We start from the raw sequence: 21386 nt of genomic DNA on the forward strand, positions 1-21386 counted from the left end.
AAAAACAATTTATTTATATTAAATATAAATAAATCATATTTAATTATATTTTAAGGGAATAGTCATGTTTCTTCTTATTTTTAATATCAGTTACATACATTAGGGTATTCTGTTTTATATTTGATGTAGTTATTTTAATATTTACTGCATTATTTAAATCTCACATGTGTTACCCTGATGTGTTTAGTGTGTGAGTGACACTGAGCGCTGTCTGAACATGTTTATTGGTCATTGCTCCTATAAGAGCCCCTATTGATGAACTTCATGTCATCATGTGCTCTCCTGTCATTTCTACTGTGATTAACAAAACCTTCAAGTAAAAAGCAGATTTTTACAGTTTCAGATGATTAATATGTTTATAAAGCTGTTTTTTTTATTCTTACAGTACCAACGTGGTCATGTAAATTACAACTGTAATAATTACAGGTTGTTCTTTAAAGGTGTTTACTGTATGTTTTACATAATTATTCTGGCAACCACAGCTGCCATTTTGTTTTTTTGTAAAAACAACAGGATTTGTTTATATATATATATTTATTATTATTTTATTTTTTTTAAGTAATATCACACGAGCAAGAGTGCGATATGGCCCTATATCAGCACTGCTGTGATTCGGCCACAGGCCGAGTGCCGTAGATAATCACAGCAGTGCTGATTTAGGGTCATATCGCACGATTGCGAGTGTGATATTGCTTATATACAACAGTTTAATGAACAAGTAAATGTAAAAGTAGTACGGTCATAAAAATGCATTTGTGCATGAAACTACTTTATTACGTGACTGATCAGAATCTGCCGTTGCTGGTTCAAAACAAATGATGCGTCCAAACCTCTGATAGTAATTCAAAAAGTTCACTTCAGAAATAGTATCACGGCTTGTGCTGTTTATAACAACTTATTGGATAAACAAGGATAGATGGCTGGATGTGTGTGTGCAATATATAAGTGTTTAGTATGATGTTCTCTCATTAATGTATTCACTGTGGTAAATGTCATTTTTTGTGTGTCCCTTGATTAAGTGTCCACCCTGTTATGATACTGTGACCTTTACCTGAATATATACTGTATGTATGTTATGTAATAACATCACACACATTGCAGGTAAGTTATTTTAAGCACTTAACTCTTGTGTTTTATTTATGTTCTACTTTATTTTGTGATGTTAGTCATATGCGGTAAGCATAACATGTCGATCAGTCATGGCCGGGTCTTGGTGGCTTTTATGAGAGGTTTCACCTTTTCTCTTTTACTTTGAAGAGAACGAGTGTGCAAGCACCAGATAGCAGCAGCCCAGCACCTTGGACAGTGCCGTTGAAGCATTCTACAACAAAGACAAGCTTCATAGAGCTCAAGGCCCCGCTTCTTCAGAGAAAGACCCAGTAGCAACTTTTGGTGGGAGATGTTTGGGGATTAGGGTACAACAGGGCTAAAGGACCCCTGGGATAAAAGGTACTTTTTATTTTAATTTTTATTTTATTTTTTTACTGAATTTTAATCAAAATAACCTTCTGTTATTATTTGTTTTCACACAAATTATGTTGCTCCATCAATTTCAAGATTTTAGGATAAAATGTACATATATGGTACTATAGATGCTATGACAAATAGTCACCATTGCTGTTGCGTTTTAACCATTATCAATCACCTTTTGCATCATGCTGCTTAAAATCTATTTATATGAATAGGAGAAAATAAAATAATGTATGAAGATAAATAATTTCATTAGGGCCTATATGTAGAAACACAGCACCTTTAAATATATATCAAATCAACAGGTCTGTTAATATAAGTAATAACTGTATAAACATACCTTTTAACAAGCAGCTTATTTTGCAGATTAACTGCTCATGCTTTTTTTGTGTGCACTTAATGCATCTTTTCATGAATAAATTATGCAGATTACTGTGTACTATGTATTATTTAACTTCTTTGCCTATTTTATCCCCTGCTGATGTTTCATTTGTTGTCACTTTTAGTTATTTGTCACATGGTGATTATTGAGAAACATACTAATTAGATTATACAACTTGTGGTTGACAACATTAATGTGGTTTGCTGGTTAAATATTGAGGTTCTTGTTCATCTGTCAACAAGATACATCAAACGATCAATTTAATTCATAGTAACTAAAGAGGCAGCCTTCACAACATCATCCGGATTTATTCGATAAGCAGATCCAATTTATTCCTCACGCTATTCGATTCTATGTCATCATGATTGTCGAGTCATTTGTGACATCATAAAGGAGAAAGTTCAGCGAGGTGAATGGGGTGTGGTGTTGCCTTAATTGGCATATTATTGAGATTTTATGCATCATGTAAGATAAAATAAAGTGAACCCTGAAAATAATTTTTTTAACGAGGTGCTTGTCATTTGATCAGGTTTAGGTCCTAGCGCCGGGTGCAGCACTCTGGGCGGGACTACCAGGTATCTGGCCCCAGTTTAGGGAATTCAGTCCCCTATGTAGGGGGATCTCTTAGATGTAGTGGTGGGATGCAGCCGGGGCAGAGCTGCTAGTTCACCCCAGGGAATCATTTGGTGCTTGAAATAGGGTGTGCCCCACAAAGTAGTGTGTGGGACGCAGTGTGGGCCCTATTTCTTTTTAAGATCTGAAGTATATAATGCCACTCACATAACTTTTAAATTTATGAATTAATGATAATTAATAGCAGTTTTGTTTATTTATTTATTTTTGCAAAGAAACCCCACAGATATATAAGATTATAAAATATGAATTGTAATTCATTATAATTACTTAAAAATTAAAATATTGAATTAAAATTGAACTGCAATTATAAAATAATGTTTTAACAAATATACAAAAATAATACAAATCTATTCATTTTTACATTTTATTAATAGGTCTATTCACTTTAAATATTAAAAATTATATATATATATTAAAATTATAAATATTATATATTTTTTAAATATAAATGTATATAATTTGAATACATTGAGGTAATATAAAAAGTTACTGTAGAGGTCAAACTAAATATTTTTTATTTTATTTTCAAATCACTGACTATAAGCCTATCACTGGCGAACAATCCCAGCAATCTCTTTCGCAATTAAGATGGTCAGTCTGTCAGAGGAAGACAGGGCTGTTCTCACAGGACACGTTTTTGCTATTTATGTTGGTCTGTGTAGAAAGGTATCATATGTTTGCATCGCAGTTTATAGGTTTTCAGGGTCTCACACCATAAACACTGCATTTTAGGATGTGTCAACTTAAACAGTTTAAAACTTGAAATAAAACGCTCAATCCCTACAGCTGCAGGTGTACTGACTGCCCCCTGCTGAATGCAACTCGCAAAAACATGAAGATGGTAATTCAATCTTAATTTCCTCTGCTGGTAGTTAAATTCTTGATTACAGAATGCACGTACGATCAGAGGGCATGCTTAATTGTGTACCTTTTTAACACGTTAATTTATTTATTTATTTTTCAAAATAATTAATTGTACTGAATTAACATGTTTAATCCACAGCCATAGTTATTTATTTTAAAATAATTATTTATCAGTTATTTTTTACATGCGCATTGGTTTTCATCCAAATTGTTAATTAGTTAGCAATTTGAGGATACAACTCGACTAATGTCTTTTTTTAATTATGATTTTGATAAATGTAGTAGTTCATATTTATTCATGTAAATAAATGCTAATGTTTCTAATTAGTCCCATCAGTGAGTCAACACTGAAATGTCAAGTCTAATCAACATGCCTGCAGTAGGAAGGTAATGGATTGGCTCTGTAGTGTTTGAAAAAGTTGAGAATATCATATTAATTGGCTGCTTATCATAACAAAAGCAGATTTCTGTCTCTAATGTGTCATCATGATATTTCATTCTCAATGCATTGTAAATACAGTATACCATACATCACAATCACAAACACACATGATTAGTTCTACTTTTCTGCATGTTTAATAATCGTTGAGCTATGGTTGCGTGACATTGCATATACAGAATATGAGTGTATCAAGTGACTTTACACTATATAAAACTTCACAACAGTGCTCAATACAAATATAAATCATACAAATCTAATAGACGGGGTGTGAGGTCATCTTCTTCTGACACACCATTTTTGTTCTCTCTCCGTTGTCTTTTTTTTTAATTGACAAAGATTTTGCATTTGAGCCGAAATGTTTCATTTGGAGCCGAATGGGTGTTATGAGTTTTCAGGATGGAATTTCTGGAACATATTTACAAAAATAAGTGCGGGTCGGAAAATGACCCCTCTCTGGGTTCAAATAAATATGTTGCATTCTCAGAAGCATACGTGTTGCTAACTACTAATCTAACATTGCAAAATAATAACTTCGGACTCCTACTAGTGCGGTAGAAGAGGTTGCATGAATTCAACGGTGCCAGAAACATATCTGAGCAGGTGTCCATGAAGAAAAGTCTGTATTTGATCTTAATGCATCTAAAATCACAGCTGTGCAAACTATACAATAAAGCTTTTCATTCTACTACTTTGTATGAATAAATGTATAAAGATTTATAAATGCATTTCTTTTATTTTTTTATTTTTTGCTACTTTTCTGTAATTTGTCTGTGTCTAAGCACAGAATGACATCATTTCCAATAATGCCTTGGAAAAACAAATATGCAGATAATATAATGAAAAACTAGTTTTGTGATTGTAAACCCCAACGAAGAAAATAAAAACATAAATATTAGAGTTTGTGCATCTTAAATATACTCCCAATAAAAGCTCTTTATAGATATCTGCACATATGAAACATATGAAACTATTATAACATGCAATACAGAAAACATTGTTGTAAGTGGCAAACACAAACATAATTCACCAGATCATTTTAAAACACAAAGGCATTTTCAAAGATTATTCAACATAACAGTTTCGATAAACAAACATTTTAAGTGATACGGTTTAAAAATATACAATTTCTCAGTCATAGCCTTGTAGTATATAACATTTGATATTTTCTCAGAGTTTGAATGTGCACCTGGTTATCACATGAAGCTACCTGAGCACCAGGTTTGATCACAGTTACACACTACAGAGTCACTCTATACAAACCGACACAATTAAAAAAAAGGTGGATTTGCAATGATTAGGGGGTTAAAACTCCCCCCTGCCTTTATTACAGACACAAAATGTCACCACCCTCTTTCATAATGTCAAGTTTTTCTATGACTCTAAAATATGCTCCATATATTTACACTCAAAACAACCCACATTATCTAAGTGAAAATAAATAATGGGAACACGATAACTTTCATTAAATCAGTCATTATAGAATGCTTAACAGATCGATAAAGCACTTGGATGTGGATATCAAAGCAGATTAGAAACTCACAATAGGCAGAAAAGTGCTTTCATGAAGACATCGAAATTCGATTGTGGCGAGAAACAAGTCAGGATCGGGGTCTACAAGCATTTTAAAGGGATTAATGATCAGACAGGGCAGTCAATAGCCTTATTAAGTACAAGATGTACGGCTCAACCCAGATCAAAATGAGTTACAAATCCTTGAGTGCCCAAGTAAGAGGTCTGACCTAACTCTCATGAAAAACCTTTTGGTGACTGGAAGTCATTACGTTTCAATGAGAGTTAGCGATTTTAGGATATTGAATGTGACCGCTGGTGATGCAACAAAATTGAGCAGGATTCAATTTATGCAAATGAGCAGTGATGCGATATAGAAACTACCAATGGTAGTACAGACCGTGGAGCTCACATGATCTGTAGAAATGCCAAATAGAGAACAACTAAAGTGACTTATTCCAGCAATTGAATCACTGTCCGGGTTTGTCTCATCCAAGGGCGTAGATTTGGAGGTGGGGTTGAAGCGTGAAGCATTTGCATGTTTCCATTGATCATGGTTTAAATCATGGGGTACTTGAGGCCCTGCTCTCATCCAACCAAGTTGTTTAAATTTTGCTTAATTTTGCCCACAAAACTGGGGAAGAAAATGTGAACGGAAAACTTTGAAAGAGAGTGGTGGTTTTCAATTTCCATACGAAATATGATAGTACATAATACATAATTGCCAACGTTATTTTAAAGTGATGTCTAGGAACAGAAATTTGCCATAAGCACGCCCTCTACACTCTTCTATCGACCCTTTTCAAAATGATAATAAATCTGAATTCATCATCTATTTTCATTCAGATCAGGGGCAACACACAATGGGTGTTAGAGGAGGAAAATCGAAATATATAAACACTTTTTATTAGGAGGATATGATGAACACGCAAAGAGTTTGTTCACACAAACACTACTCACTTTAAAGACTCACTTTAAGGCCATGAGGACCCAACAGTTATAAGTGTGGCTTCTTTTGATATATGTGCCTTTTTATGAACTGTTTGTGCTGATTTGTTCATTTTAAATTGTGTACAATATAGTCTAGTTCAAACAGTACAGTAGTTCACCTGAAAATTTAAGGTAACTTTATTTTGATGGTCCAAAGTAGATGTTTAACTTACTATAAGTGACATATCAACTGCTATAGCTAGTAAACAGTGTTTCAACCAACATTCAGGAGACTTTCAGTAGCCTGTAAATAGTTCTCTATTAATGACCTACTTTCATTATTGTTGAGAACATCAGTTCATTATAGGTTATTATTAAAGATATACTGTATAAACAGGCTACTGAAAATCTACTGAATGTTTGTTGAAACCCTGTTTACTAGCTATAGCATGTCAGTTGATAAGCTCTTATTTTGCTGTTATACATGCTATTATAAATCTATATAGCACTGTTTACCAGCAATAGCTAGTCAGTTGATAAGCTGATATTTTGCTGCTGTTATACAGGCTATTGATAGTCTACTGAGTGTTTGTTGAAACACTGTTTACCAGCTATAGCAAACCAGTTCATAAGCTGATATTTTGCTGCTGTTATACAGGCTATTGATAGTCTACTGAGTGTTTGTTGAAACACTGTTTACTAGCTATAGCAAGTCAGTTGATAAGCTGATATTTTGCTGCTGTTATACAGACTATTGATGGTCTACTGAATGTTTGTTGAAACACTGTTTACCAGCTATAGCAAGTCAGTTGATAAGCTGTTATTTTGCTGCTGTTATACAGACTATTGATAGTCTACTGAATGGCTGTTGAAACACTGTTTAACAGCATAGCAAGTCAGTTGATAAGCTGTTATTTTGCTGCTGTTATACAGGCTTTTTATAGTCTACTGTGTGTTTTTTTAAACGCTGTTTACCAGCTATAGCAAGTCAGTTGATAAGCTGATATTTTCCTGCTGTTATACAGACTATTGATAGTCTACTGAACGGGTGTTGAAACACTGTTTACTAGCTATAGCAAGTCAGTTGATAAGCTGTTATTTTGCTGCTGTTATACAGGCTTTTTATAGTCTACTGCATGTTTTTTTAAACGCTGTTTACCAGCTATAGCAAGTCAGTTGATAAGCTGATATTTTGCTGCTGTTATACAGGCTATTGATAGTCTACTGAGTGGTTGTTGAAACACTGTTTACCAGCTATAGCAAACCAGTTGATAAGCTGTTATTTTGCTGCTATTATACAGGCTATTGATAGTCTACTGAGTGTTTGTTGAAACACTGTTTACCAGCTATAGCAAGTCAGTTGATAAGCTGATATTTTGCTGCTGTTATACAGGCTATTGATAGTCTACTGAGTGTTTGTTGAAACACTGTTTACCAGCTATAGCAAGTCAGTTGATAAGCTGTTATTTTGCTGCTGTTATACAGGCTATTGATTGTCTACTGAGTGTTTGTTGAAACACTGTTTACCAGCTATAGCAAGTCAGTTGATAAGCTGATATTTTGCTGCTGTAATACAGGCTTTTGATAGTGTATTTAGTGTATGTTGAAACGCTGTTTACTAGCTATAGCAAGCCAGTTGATAAGTCACTTATAGTCAGTTAAATAGTCACTTTTATTCAGTTAAATATCTACTTGGGACCATCAAAATAAAGTGTTACCAAATTTAAATACTGTCATTTACTCACCCTCATGTCATTTCAAAACATTTTCAGTATTTTGTTTTACAGTGAAACTCAAAAGGAGAATTTGTGAATAATTTTCATGCAATGGCAGTTCATAGAGTTTGTTAAGCTCCAAAAGGGGCAAAAAAAAAGATAAAAAACACCATAAACGTAATCCACAGAAAACCCCCCAGCAGCATACAGATTTGAATGACACAAGGGTGAGTAAATGCAAACAGGATGTTCATTTTGGGTGTGCTGCTCCTTTAACAAGTGTAAACACATCAATATATGTACGTATATGTTCTCAGACTAGGCTGCGTGTCCCACTGGAGTACCTGCGTTGACTCAGCAGGTGGCGTGGTGGTGGAGGGGTCGGAGGGCAAAACTGATGCGGGTGATAATAAGGAGGCGGGGGAGGAGGGAGGGGCGGCTGCTGCTTGCCGTCCTCCCGAGACCTGGTGGGCGTTGACACGGCTGATTGGATGAGGCGATGGGCGGGGTTGTGGCTGAGGAACGCCTCCACGTGGCCACGGCCGGCGGCGTCGACGACGATCACCTTTACGATCTGCTGGCATTGGATGAGGGTTTCAGGTGAGATGGTGAGGGGGAGCCAGGAGCAGGGCTAGGCAGGGCGGCCAGGTGTTGCTGAGCGCTGGGTGGGGCACGAGCAGAGCTGAGTTGGTACGTTTGAAGCCTGTTGTGAATTGACACCTAGTTTAGAAACAGCCAGAAGCAGGAAGCGTTATCAGCCTGGCCTGCTGCACTCTCACGGCCCTCTGGTGCGGAAAACATGACAAGGCCATGCCACACAGCATGCAGGCGTCAAATACTCAGCATGACTACATGTACATACAGCGCAGTCGGCGTGGGTGAAAGCTATGGTACACATTCTGCAATACTACAACAACTTATGTGTTCAGAAAATATGCAAAACTCCCACCTAATTCAAAACACTTTGCTCCAAATGCAATATGCAGTAGGGATGGGAATTGTAAGGATTTGAATGATTCCAGTTTTGTTAACGGTTCCATTCATGGTTCTAACTTTTGAGGAAAAATTATATGGAAATAAGAAATGTAATTCTTATTGCATTTACTGCCAAACGATGAGATCATTGAAGATATATAAAATCAGAGATAACTGTTACACAACTCTTGCAAACGGCAAACGACTTTTCCATGACATTTTTAATCCAATACTTGGTGCTATTGTAAAAATATATTTAATAAAAAATCTAAACAAAAGTGTGTTTTGTGCTTTAGACTCACAAGAACCAGCTCATAAGAGTCATTTGTTTGGGAACCGAACAACACTGATTATGATGTAGACTCACAAGAACCGGCTCATAAGAATCATTCGTTCGGTAATCAGACTACACTGGTCACACTGTTTGTCTTGTGCTTTAGATTCAAAAGAACCAGCTCATAAGAGTCATTTGTTTGGGAACCAAACAACACTGATTATGATGTAGACTCACAAGAACCAGCTCATAAGAGTCATTTGTTTGGGAACCAAACAACACTGATTATGATGTAGACTCACAAGAACCAGCTCATAAGAGTCATTTGTTTGGGAACCAAACAACACTGATTATGATGTAGACTCACAAGAACCAGCTCATAAGAGTCATTTGTTTGGGAACCAAACAACACTGATTATGATGTAGACTCACAAGAACCGGCTCATAAGAATCATTCGTTCGGTAATCAGACTACACTGGTCACACTGTTTGTCTTGTGCTTTAGATTCAAAAGAACCAGCTCATAAGAGTCATTTGTTTGGGAACCAAACAACACTGATTATGATGTAGACTCACAAGAACCAGCTCATAAGAATCATTCGTTCGGTAATCAGACTACACTGGTCACGCTGTTTGTTTTGCGCTTTAGATTCAAAAGAACCGGCTCATAAGAGTCATTTGTTCGGGAATCACAATACACTGGTCGTAATATAGATTCAAAAGAACCACTTTTATAAGAGTCATTCGTTTAGGAATATGACTCTATTTGTAACACTGTTTGTTTTGCACTGTAGATCCAAAAGTACAGGCTCATAAGAGTCACTTGTTCAGAATCGGACTACAATGGTCACGCTGTGTGGCTGTAGGTTCAAATGAACCCGCTCATAAGAGTCAATCAGTCGGGAATCGGACTACACTAGTCTCAAAGTAGTGCAAGAACTAAAAATGCCTTCAAAAGTTTTTTGTTTCAGTATGGATTTTGAGCTTCACTGCAATTTTCAGGCTCTATTTTCTTTAAATCTGAGCATAGTTGAGTCTAACCCATCTGTCACAGGACAGATCAAAGTCCCTCAAAAGAGACCCGATTTCAGTCTTAACTATTTTTAACTAAATGTACGGTTGCTGCTTTCTGCCTTTGTACGGCAAAACTGGCGTGTGCACATAAATCTTTTCTTGTCCTCATTCTAATGTTGATAAAATAATCAAGCTATAGCGGATTATTTTTGTTACTCTGAAATAATTAAGACTTATTATAAGTAATAACATACGTGTGAAAACAACATGCATACACACAGTTAGTGAAGGAGACCTAATATCTTTCTACTTGGATTTTCATGATTTGAATAATTAATTTGTTTCCTTTTATTGCAGTGCTGATAATCAGTGTGTATTTTTGTACATTCATAAGAAGCACCAAGCACCCCTTGAGGGCCTAGCCTCCTCTAAGATGTTGTGTAATTTGCACCTTGCCATGTGATAGAGCTTGTTTGCATGTGTATATGTGTTATTAGTGTGGTATCCTCTGAACATGCTCACATGTAGCCGGTCTGCCCACACTAACATCAGCTCTGTGCTTTTCATTTTCCCCTTTGGTCTTTTTAATGAAGAATTATAATTGTAATGAATTCCAGTACAGGAAATATTGCCAGTGGTGTTTCTGGACTAATTTAACTACCTTCTCGCCATTTCAAAAGTCTTTTACATGATATGTTCTGTTGTTGAAAAATATTTAGCATTTGAAGCCAACATTTAAATCTGCTTTATGCCATTTTTTGTTATAATGCCACCCCTTATATCGACTTCCAATTTTGGTGAATTCCAATCAAAAGTGATCATCCCTATGCCCTACTCACTACAAAAGACAAAGCTCTTAATGTGGGCTCTCTAAAGAGAGCATGGCATTGCAGTTTGAATGTACCCATCAATAATGTCTTTTAAAAGAGCACTTTGGGAAAAAATGTACTTTCTTACTTTCATTTGGAACGACTCTTCAAGTGGCGTCCCCTTCCCAAAGTGCAAAAATATAGTTTGGAAAGTGTGGCTCAGGTGGTAGAGCGGTTTGGCCACTAATCGCAGGATTGGTGGTTTGATTCCCGGCCCACACGACTACACATGCCGAAGTGTCCTTGGGCAAGACACTGAACCCCAAGTTGCTCCCAATGGCAGGCTAGCACCTTGCATGGCAGCTCTGCCACCATTAGTGTATGAATGTGTGTGTGTGAATGTGTGAATGAGTCACAGTGTAAAGAGCTTTGAATACCGTTAAGGTTAAAAAGGCACTATATAAGTGCAGACCATTTATTTACACCATAACCCCAATTTTGCATTGCATGTAAACACCTTTACTGGTGTTCTTATCGGCTTATCCAATGTGCACAAGTGTTGTGTGGATGACTGTGCATGTTTTGATGTCAAAAGCAGAGAATATCTCATGTAAACGTGAGTTTTTAGCATTGTCAGATTTTTTTTATATGCTGATGTTTGGTAGTTATCTCCAAATCTATCTCCAAAGACCTAAACGGAAACACTGTGTTAAATTTAGAACAAAGGCCAGATGTGTGAAAGCGCTTATTATCAAGGTGCCATATTTGGCTACATTGGTGACATCATTTCCCCTTATGCACTCGCCTATGTGGGAACATATATGAGAATTTCACCCCACAACAACAGCAACAGTATGCAGGGTTTAAAACAAAGCAGTCAGCAAAAGCCAGAGTTAGAGGCCATAGATTACAGATTATGAAGGATGGGAGGTTATGGTGCAGAGAGGAAGCGTGGAGGGTGTTGAACTTTTAGAAGGCGTGGAAGTGGTGTTTTTACATTTACATTTACATTTATGCATTTGGCAGACGCTTTTATCCAAAGTGACTTACAGAGCCCTTATTACAGGGACAATCCCCCTGGAGCAACCTGGAGTTAAGTGCCTTGCTCAAGGACACAATGGTGGTGACAGTGGGGATCCAACCAGTGACCTTCTGATTACAAGTTATGCACTTAGCCCACTACGCCACCACCACTGCTCTGCACTAGTGATGTTAGATTGGGAGACACTGAGGGGTTAAAGGGCAAAGGGCAGGGAGTGTGGAGATTATATTTGATTCTGTAAGGATATAACGATAGCAACTAAATAGACAATACAAAGTAAACACATACACTAGTATACGTGCTGTCCCCACACTCACCACCCATTTGCATGCACACATATACTTCCTAACCTGGTATCATAGAATCATGTTACTATACCTACATTTTTGCAAAATGATTTTTACATGGCCCGTTGTATGTATCAAGGCAGTTTCCTGGAGAAATGAACACTAGAGATGCTACAACAACAATGGCTTTTATTCACTTTCCACTGTAATCCACACAAATCACGAGTAAAACGGAAGATTATCAGTTCATAAATGCTAACTTTTCACCTTGTTCTTCACACAATGCTTTCTTGTGACATCTAAACACTTTTACTATAGCGCATGATTCGTTTTAACATTCGCATTACAAAACCAACAACATTTACAAGCTTGCTTGAACACGGTCAGATTGCGCAATAGCTCAACTGATGGAGCGTTGCACTTATGATGCAAAGGATACGAGTCCTGAAGAGCACACGAGTCCACACGTGAGCCAAAAGTGTCAAAACGACGTGGTTGATTCAGCAATTGCATTTTCATCTCACTTTTGCTTTTAATCACACTTTTGTTTAGGTTTAGGTTTAAGGTTTAGGGTAAGAAGGTCGGTTTAATGATTAAAAACTCAAAGCATAAACCTCACCTGTTTGGAAGAAATGTTACTGGCTTTTAGCACCTCACAGTGGACATTTCACCTCCGAACTGCTGCGGCACATGTAAGGAGTCACGTCAAATCATTTTGCGAAAATGTTGCCACCGTCACGTAATTTTCATGAGATCAGGCTGGCACTACCAGTCAAATGTTTGTACACACCTACTCATTCTTTGTCACATTTTAGAACAATGGTAAAGTCATCAAAATAACAAATAACACAAATGAAGTATGAGAATTATTGGAAGTGACCCAAAAATGTGAAACAAATCAAAACTATCTGACATTGTAGCTTTTTTACAAGCAGACACCCTTGGTCTAGATTACAGCTCTGCACAATTTTTATTTGTCTTCAAAACTAATTTCAAGCATGGTTTTTAAGAAAAGAGAGTAAAAATTATTTTATTTATTAGTATTTTTGTCTGTTTTGTCCAGTAAAAATATCTAAATATTTTTAAAGGAATATTCCGGGTTCAACACAACTTAAGCTCAATCAACAGCATTTGTGGCATCATGTTGAATACAAAAATAATATATTTTGATTAGTCCCTCCTTTTCTTTAAAAAAAGCACAATCTGGGTTACAGTGAGGCACTTGCGATGGAAGTCAATGGGGGGCAATTTGTAAACTTTAAAATACTGTTTCAAAAGTATAGCCACAAGACATAAGCAATGTGCATGTAAACATTATTTAGTGTGATCAAAATCTCTTAATAACCTTTTTTGTGTAAAGTTATAGCTAATTTTACAACTTCATTGCCATGACGATGCAATGTCAACAAACCCTAAAATTACTGTAAAAATGACCATTTTAACAACTGTACAGCTCAAATAATGCATGATTAATTAATGTAAGTGCTTTTATAACATTACACCCCTTTCACTTCCATCGTAAGTGTCCCACTGTAACCTTAATTTTGCTTTTTTTAAAGAAAAGAGGAACGAATTCATTTTACCACCTTATTATGGCACAAATGCTGTCGATTGAGCTTAACTTGTATTGAACCCAGAATATTCCTTTATAACTAGATATATTTACTTGACAAGCAAAATGGCAAACAATATCAAGTCATGTTTTCAGATTAATCTGACAAACTTTTGTACACTTTGTTCTTTAAACAGGAAAATCTGCCAAACTTGTTTTCCCTTTGAAATACGTTTATTTTTCTTACCCCATTGGCAAATAGTTTTTTCTTGATTTAAGCATAAACCTCACTATATTAAATTACATTTCTCTGAAAGAAAGACAAAACATCTTTTGCCATTTTGCTTGACGAGTAAATTTATCTTGATTTAAGAAGACAAAAATACTAATTAAGAATATGATATCATTAATATCATAGGATTGAAGTGTCCAGACGTTTGACTGGTAATGTAATTTTAACACAAGTTTTCTCTACGGCACTCACAACACCATTAATGATACAAACCTCTACCGTGTTGCTTCCTGTTTTTTGGTAAAAATCATCCCCTGCAACCCACATAAATACACAAAGGCATAACATCTAAAAAATAGGCATATTATTGTTCCATGTGTGCATGTGTTTTTGTCTCTATGTGTGACTGTGTGTGTGGGTGTGTTTGTGTGTGTGTGTGTGTCTCTATGTGTGACTGTGTGTTTGTGTGTGTGTGTGTGTGTCTCTATGTGTGACTGTGTGTGTGTGTGTGTTTGTGTGTGTGTCTCTATGTGTGACTGTGTGTGTGTGTGTGTGTGTTTGAGTGTGTGTGTCTCTATGTGTGACTGTGTGTGTGTGTGTGCGCGTGCGTGCGTGTGTGTGTGTGTGTCTCTATGTGTGACTGTGTGTGTGTGTGTGTTTGTGTGTGTGTGTGTGTCTCTATGTGTGACTGTGTGTGTGTGTGTGTGTTTGAGTGTGTGTGTCTCTATGTGTGACTGTTTGTGTGTGTGTGTTTGAGTGTGTGTGTGTGTGCGCGTGCGTGCGTGTGTGTGTGTGTGAGTGTCTCTATGTGTGACTGTGTGTGTGTGTGTGTGTTTGTGTGTGTGTGTGTGTCTCTATGTGTGACTGTGTGTGTGTGTGTGTGTTTGAGTGTGTGTGTCTCTATGTGTGACTGTGTGTGTGTGTGTGTTTGAGTGTGTGTGTGTGCGCGCGTGCGTGCGTGTGTGTGTGTGTGTGTGTCTCTATGTGTGACTGTGTGTGTGTTTGAGTGTGTGTGTGTTTGTGTGCGTGTGTGTGTGTCACTGTGTGTGTCTCTATGTGTGACTATGTGTGTGCGCGTGTCTCTATGTGTGACTGTGTGTGTGTTTGTGTGTGTGTGTGTCTCTATGTGTGACTGTGTCTGTGTTTGAGTGTGTGTGTGTTTGTGTGCGTGTGTGTGTGTGTGACTGTGTGTGTCTCTATGTGTGACTGTGTGTGTGCGTGTCTCTATGTGTGACTGTGTGTGTGTGTGTGTGTGTGTGTGTGTGTGTGTGTGTGTGTGTGTGTGTGTGCGTGTCTCTATGTGTGATTGTGTGTGTGTGTGCGTGTCTCTATGTGTGACTGTGTGTCTGTGTGCGTGTGTGTGTTTGTGTGTGTGTCTCTGTGTGACTGTGTGTTGTCTGTGTGCGTGTGTATGTGTGTGTGTGTGTCTATGTGTGACTGTGTGTGTGTGCGGGTGTGTCTCTATGTGTGACTGGGTGTGTGTCTGTGTGTGTGTGTATGTGTGTGTGTGTGTCCATGTGTGACTGTGTGTGTGTGGGCATGTTTATGTGGTTTACGAGGACAATGTTTTAGGTTACAAACTGGTAATTACGGTATTATGTATGTATGTATATATATATATATATATATATATATATATATATATATATATATATAGTATTATGCTATAAATGTGGTTTATGAGGACATTTCTAGTGTCCCCATCATTTAAATTGCTTAAAAAACATATTAAACAATTTTTTTATTGAAAATGTAAAAATGCAGAAAGTTTTCTGTGAGGGTTAGGGGACAGAATCTATAGTTTGTACGGTATAAAAATAATTATGTCTATGGAAAGTCTACATAAAACATGAAAACCTAATGTGTGTGTGTGTGCGTGTGTTTGTGACTGTGTGTGTGTGTGTGTGTGTGTGTGTGTGTGTGTCCAGGTATTCCCAAAGTTGTGGGGACCAAACGGACAGTAAAACATGAATGTTTTGACGTTGTGGGGACAATCAGTCGGTCCCCATGAGGAAAACAGCTTATAAATCATACAAAATTATGTTTTTTGAAAATGTAAAAATGCAGAAAGTTTTCTGTGAGGGTTAGGTTTAGGGGTAGGGTTAGGTTTAGGGGATAGAATATAAAGTTTGTACAGTATAAAAACCATTATGTCTATGGAAAGTCCCCATAAAACATGGAAACACAACGTGTGTGTGTGTGTGTGTGTGTGTGTGTGTGTGTGTGTGTGTGTGTACCTGCAGCAGAACTGGGTCCAGGGTGGATGTCTAGCTGTGTGCCGTTCTTGTTCATTTCATTTCTAACGATCTGTTGTCTTTCCAGTTCCCCTGAGAGCCACATAAAAAATTCACTTTAATCAAGGCAAAAACACTCCCTACAGCAGTGGCATTCAAATCTCACAGGAATACAGAGATTTCAGTTTTACCTAATGATAAAAAATTAAAATACTCAAAAAATAATGTATAAATGATTTGATACTAATAAACAACAGCAAATGCGGAAAACATGCACTGTCATATGTGCTATACCAATAAGTGTCCACACATTTAACCACATGTTGTGCTCTAATGTAGCTAATTAACTTGTTTTAGCAATACATTGATATAGTGAACTGCAAGGTAAAAAATACTTTTCAAATTGTTATGATAGAGAAAGTTGGTATGTATGTAAGGGGTGCTCATGTAAATGTTAAATATATGTGGGCGTACATTTTAAAGTAAACTTAAATAAACAGAGACTTACACTCAATCCGAATTTGTTCCATCTCTGCCACCTCTATGATGCTCTCTCTCAGGTCCTCCACAAACTTGAGCAGCTCCTCAGCGCTCGGAGAACAGAAGCTCACCACCTGCTTCTTCTCCGACGAGAACGGAGACAATATTGTGATTCCATGAGGGTAATCTGTTATGGAAAACACACATCGTATCCCGCGTCATACATCTGAAACTGGAAATATAGGGTAAGGTCCTGCTCTGAGGGATTAAAACATTAAAGAACATACGTACAGCTTATTGCATATTGTGTAGCAGGGAAATACATTTAGTCATTTAGCAGATGGCACATAGCAAGCAGTTTGTCATACAAAGTCTGTCTTGAAGGCCAGAGTCAAAGCCCTGAATTTGATGCGAGCAGCTACAGGTAGCCAGTGGAGTGAAATTAAGAGTGGGATGACTAAAGCCCTTTTTGGCTGACTTGAAGACCAGACGCGCTGCTGCATTCTGGACCATCTGCAGTGGCTTAATTGTGTTAGCAGGAAGGCCAGCCAACAGAGCATTGCAGCAGTCCAGTCTTGAAATGACCAGAGCTTGGACCGACAGATGGTTTGGCTGGGATCACGAGGAGTTCTGTCTTTGCAAGGCTGAGCTGAAGGTGTCGTTCCTTCATCCAGGACGAAATGTCCGAGAGGCAGGCAGAGACAGTAGGGTCATCAGGCTGGAATAACAGGTGTATCATCTGCGTAGCAGTGGTAGGAAAAGCCACGTGCCTCAATGACCGGTCCGAGTGATGATGTGGAGCACGAATTTTAAAACACGGATTGGTGTGTGTCTGTGTGTATTCTTACACTCATTCTCAAACAGATGGAACTGCATTCCCAGTAACCCCATGGCTTTGCAGAACGTATATGTGGCGGCGGTTTTCTTCTTCGGACACAGCTTTAGGATCTGAAAACACACCCAGAGCTGATTGAGAGGTCAGTCCTTTATAGCTTAGTTCTTATGTATGTGTCATTTAAAGGAATATTCTGGGTTCAATACAAGTTAATAGAATAGAAGCCTTTATGTTGGTCACACGTTATGCATACATGTTTGCATATATACAGTGACATTTATTTGTTTTCACATATCCCAGCTAAGCTGGGGTCAGAGCGCAGGGTCAGCCATGATACGGCACCCCTGGAGCAGATAGGGTCAAGGGCCTTGCTCAAGGGCCCAACAGTGGCATCTTGGCAGTGCTGGGGCTTGACCAAACCAGAGCCTTAACCACTGAGCCACCACTGCCCCCAATTTTTTAATTAATTTTTTTTTTATAGAAAAGTTAAGCTCAATCGACAGCATTTGTGTTATAATGTTGATTACCACACAAAAAAAAATGGAAATTATAGAGAGGCACTTACAATGGAAGTGAATGGGGCCAATTTATTGAGGGTTTAAAGGCAGAAATGTGAATCTTATAATATTCTGTTATTCTGTTTGAACTCATGTGTTATTTGAGCTGTAAAGATAAATCGTCAGCTGGACAGTCGTTTTAGGATGTTACATCATAAAATTGGAAATAACTTTACACATAAAATGTCAGTAAGCATTTTTATCACACTAAAATCATTATGGATTGGCCCCATTCATTTCCATTGTAAGTGTAATCTGTAATCCACAGTTTTGTTTTTATTAAAGAAAAGGAGGTACGAGTCTTAAGTTCATTTTTGTGGTAATCAACATCATGCCACAAATCCTTTCGATTGAGCTTAACTTGTATTGAACCTGGAATATTCCTTAAGCATCAATTTGTATTTTGCATATTGAAAATGAAGCCTATTTTAGGGTGTTCATGATGTTATCAATGTGACATTATTTTTACAATGCATATTTTCCCCCAGTTCTCAGTCAACACAACACAAAAACAAATTATGATATTCTCAAATCCGCAATATTATTAATTATTTATGAATTATTCATACCTCATAGCAGGGCTGGACTGGGAAGAGAAAACGGCCTGGGATTTTACATGGCAACTGGCCCAAAAGTTGTTGGGGGGGGTATGGATTCACTGTCCTTTTCTGCATATCACGGCGCAGTTTTGTGCTCCGTTCTACATAATGCGGCGGCTCATTTTTGCTAAGAGTGGCCCATTCGGCTGCCGACCCACCAGCACGCTAGCATCTCCCGATGGCCAGTCCGCTGCCCCTGGTCAGCCCCAAAGTGCATCGGCCCACCGGAAAAATGCCCGGTATGCCAGATTGCCAGTACAGCCCTGCCTCATAGTAGTATGGTTTTAGTACTGCCTTTCATTTTCGCTGGTTTTAATAATAATAAAAAAACGTTTGTACAACAGCATCTATTTTTATTGTAATATAGTTTAAAAAAAAAAATGATTGTAACGGCAATGAGAATCATCACTGAAAACTATGAGAGTAGTAAAAGTAAACCGTCCAGACGCAATAAGATAATGAGAATCAGAAGATAAAATGTGCTTAAGTGTTCTGATCATCATGTCATGAACATCATGGATATATGTATGTACATAAACATGGACCGAGTGTACGTCTCTCACCACTATCAGGTCATTAAAGAGGAACACCTCCCTTTGATGTGACGCTTGTTTCTGTGGTTTATTTACATCAGTGACCTCATAGAGTCGACTGCAGCATACCAGCCTGCGATGAGGAACCGACAGTATCTGAGGGATAAAGAGAGAGACAGAGGAGAGACGGAATATCTGATGAACTCCATTAAGAGATCAGCATCCTTCAAAAGCAGAGGAAATGAACACAAGGAAGTCTGATGCAGTATGTAGAAATAACATTCATATTTCATAAGGAGGAGCATTCATGTTGCTGTTAAGAGTGCAGAGGTGGCAGAAATGAACGTCCGGTGAATTTCACTCGTTGGCAAAGTCTATTTATTTATTGGATCAATGTTAATCAAACTTGAGACTGGGAACGTTTTTGAAGTCATATACTGTACGTTTATACCTTATTTTAGCATGGAACCATTGGCGTCATTCATGGGTGGGACGGGTGGGACGGCCACAACATTTTTTGAAATAGCTTTCGTCAGGTGAGTGTCTAATGCTGAAGAAACATCGCCAGATCTTGAGCTGGAGTTTCCATTTCGTTCATGTGTGTTATAATAAGTGTTGATCCGGCACAGGAATGTGTTCATTTGAATTTTATAATTAGTGCTCGTTGCGGCTGTTATGAGTGATGTTGAGTGACACCTACATGCTCCACTGTTCCGCAGCTCATGCTCCTGTCCAGGTTAATTGCAATGCAAAATGCAAACAACATCCACTAAAAAGTTATATAAGGGGTGATTCGAACTGGGAACTCTTGCTAATAGACCACTTTATCACAAGCCCAATAATTTACTGTTTGTAAAAGATAGCTGATCCATGCATTTATCCACTGGCAAACAAAAACCCAGGACTATCATTAGCAGATATAGGGAAAACGTTATCAAATTAATTATAAATAATATTTATTAGAGTGCTTGAATTGGTTATCAAGAATGGCCATTTATCAAAACAGTAAAAGATTATTTTGTGAAAACTTCCATTTGTTAACATGAACTAACATTGAACAATACTTTTACAGCATTTATGAATCTTAGTTAATATTAATTATAACATATACAGTGCTGTGAAAAAGAATTTGCCCCCATCCTGATTTCTTCTATTTCTGTGTATATCTCATACAATTCAAACATAATCTAACATAAAACAAAGGCAATCTGAGGAAACACAAAATACCGTTTTTAAATGATAATGTTATTTATTGAAGCAAAAAAGGTATCCAATACCAACTGGGCCTGTGTGAAAAAGTATTTGCCCCCCTTAGTTACTAAATACCCAAATCTATGAAACTGCATTCATAATGGGGGTTCAGCTGGACTAGACTCACCCAGACCTGATTACTGACAGCCCTGTTCAATCAAATCAACACCTAAATAGAACTTTTTCAGCAGCATGAAGTTTGCTAAAAGTTCTGACCCAGTAGCACACTATGCCATGGTCGAAAGTAATTCCAGAAATGATGAGGAAAAAGGTGATTGAAATACATCAGTCTAGGAAGGGTTACAAAGCTTTTTCAAAGACTCTGGGACTCCAAATAACCACAGTGAGAGCCATTATCTCCAAATGGTGAAAACTTGACACAGTAGTGAACCTTCCCAGAAGTGGCCGACCTTCCAAGATTCCTCCAAGAGCACAGCGACGACTCATCCAGGAAGTCACAAAAAAGCCAAGGACAACATCCAAGGAACTGCAGTCCTCCCTTGCATCGATAAAGGTCACTGTGCATGACTCCACTATCAGAAAGACACTGGCCAAAAATGCCATCCATGGAAGAGTGGCAAGACGAAGACGACTGCTAACACAGAAGAACATTAAGGCTTGTCTGAACTTTACCAAAACACACCTTGATGATCCTCAAACCTTTTGGGAAAATGTTCTGTGGAACTGTTTGGAAGACAGAATTCCACATTCCACATGCCTACAGTCAAGCATGGTGGTGGTAGTGTGATGGTATGGGGATGCTT

The 21386-nt window shown here is 37.6% G+C and overlaps 1 protein-coding gene across 1 annotated transcript in view; it reads right to left on the minus strand.

The window, feature by feature from the left end:
• Positions 1-3920: 3920 nt before the first annotated feature.
• The window catches only part of LOC127623330 (IQ motif and SEC7 domain-containing protein 3-like), a 44490-nt gene continuing 27024 nt past the window's right edge, over positions 3921-21386 (minus strand). The window contains 7 exon segments of the mRNA XM_052097742.1: positions 3921-8563; positions 8566-8668; positions 14407-14447; positions 16371-16460; positions 16876-17034; positions 17696-17795; positions 19402-19527. Coding sequence (XP_051953702.1) covers positions 8262-8563; positions 8566-8668; positions 14407-14447; positions 16371-16460; positions 16876-17034; positions 17696-17795; positions 19402-19527 — 921 coding nt within the window. The 3' untranslated portion in view covers positions 3921-8261.

Source organism: Xyrauchen texanus, chromosome 29 (assembly GCF_025860055.1).
Source record: "Xyrauchen texanus isolate HMW12.3.18 chromosome 29, RBS_HiC_50CHRs, whole genome shotgun sequence".
In the NCBI taxonomy this organism is placed as follows: domain Eukaryota; kingdom Metazoa; phylum Chordata; class Actinopteri; order Cypriniformes; family Catostomidae; genus Xyrauchen; species Xyrauchen texanus.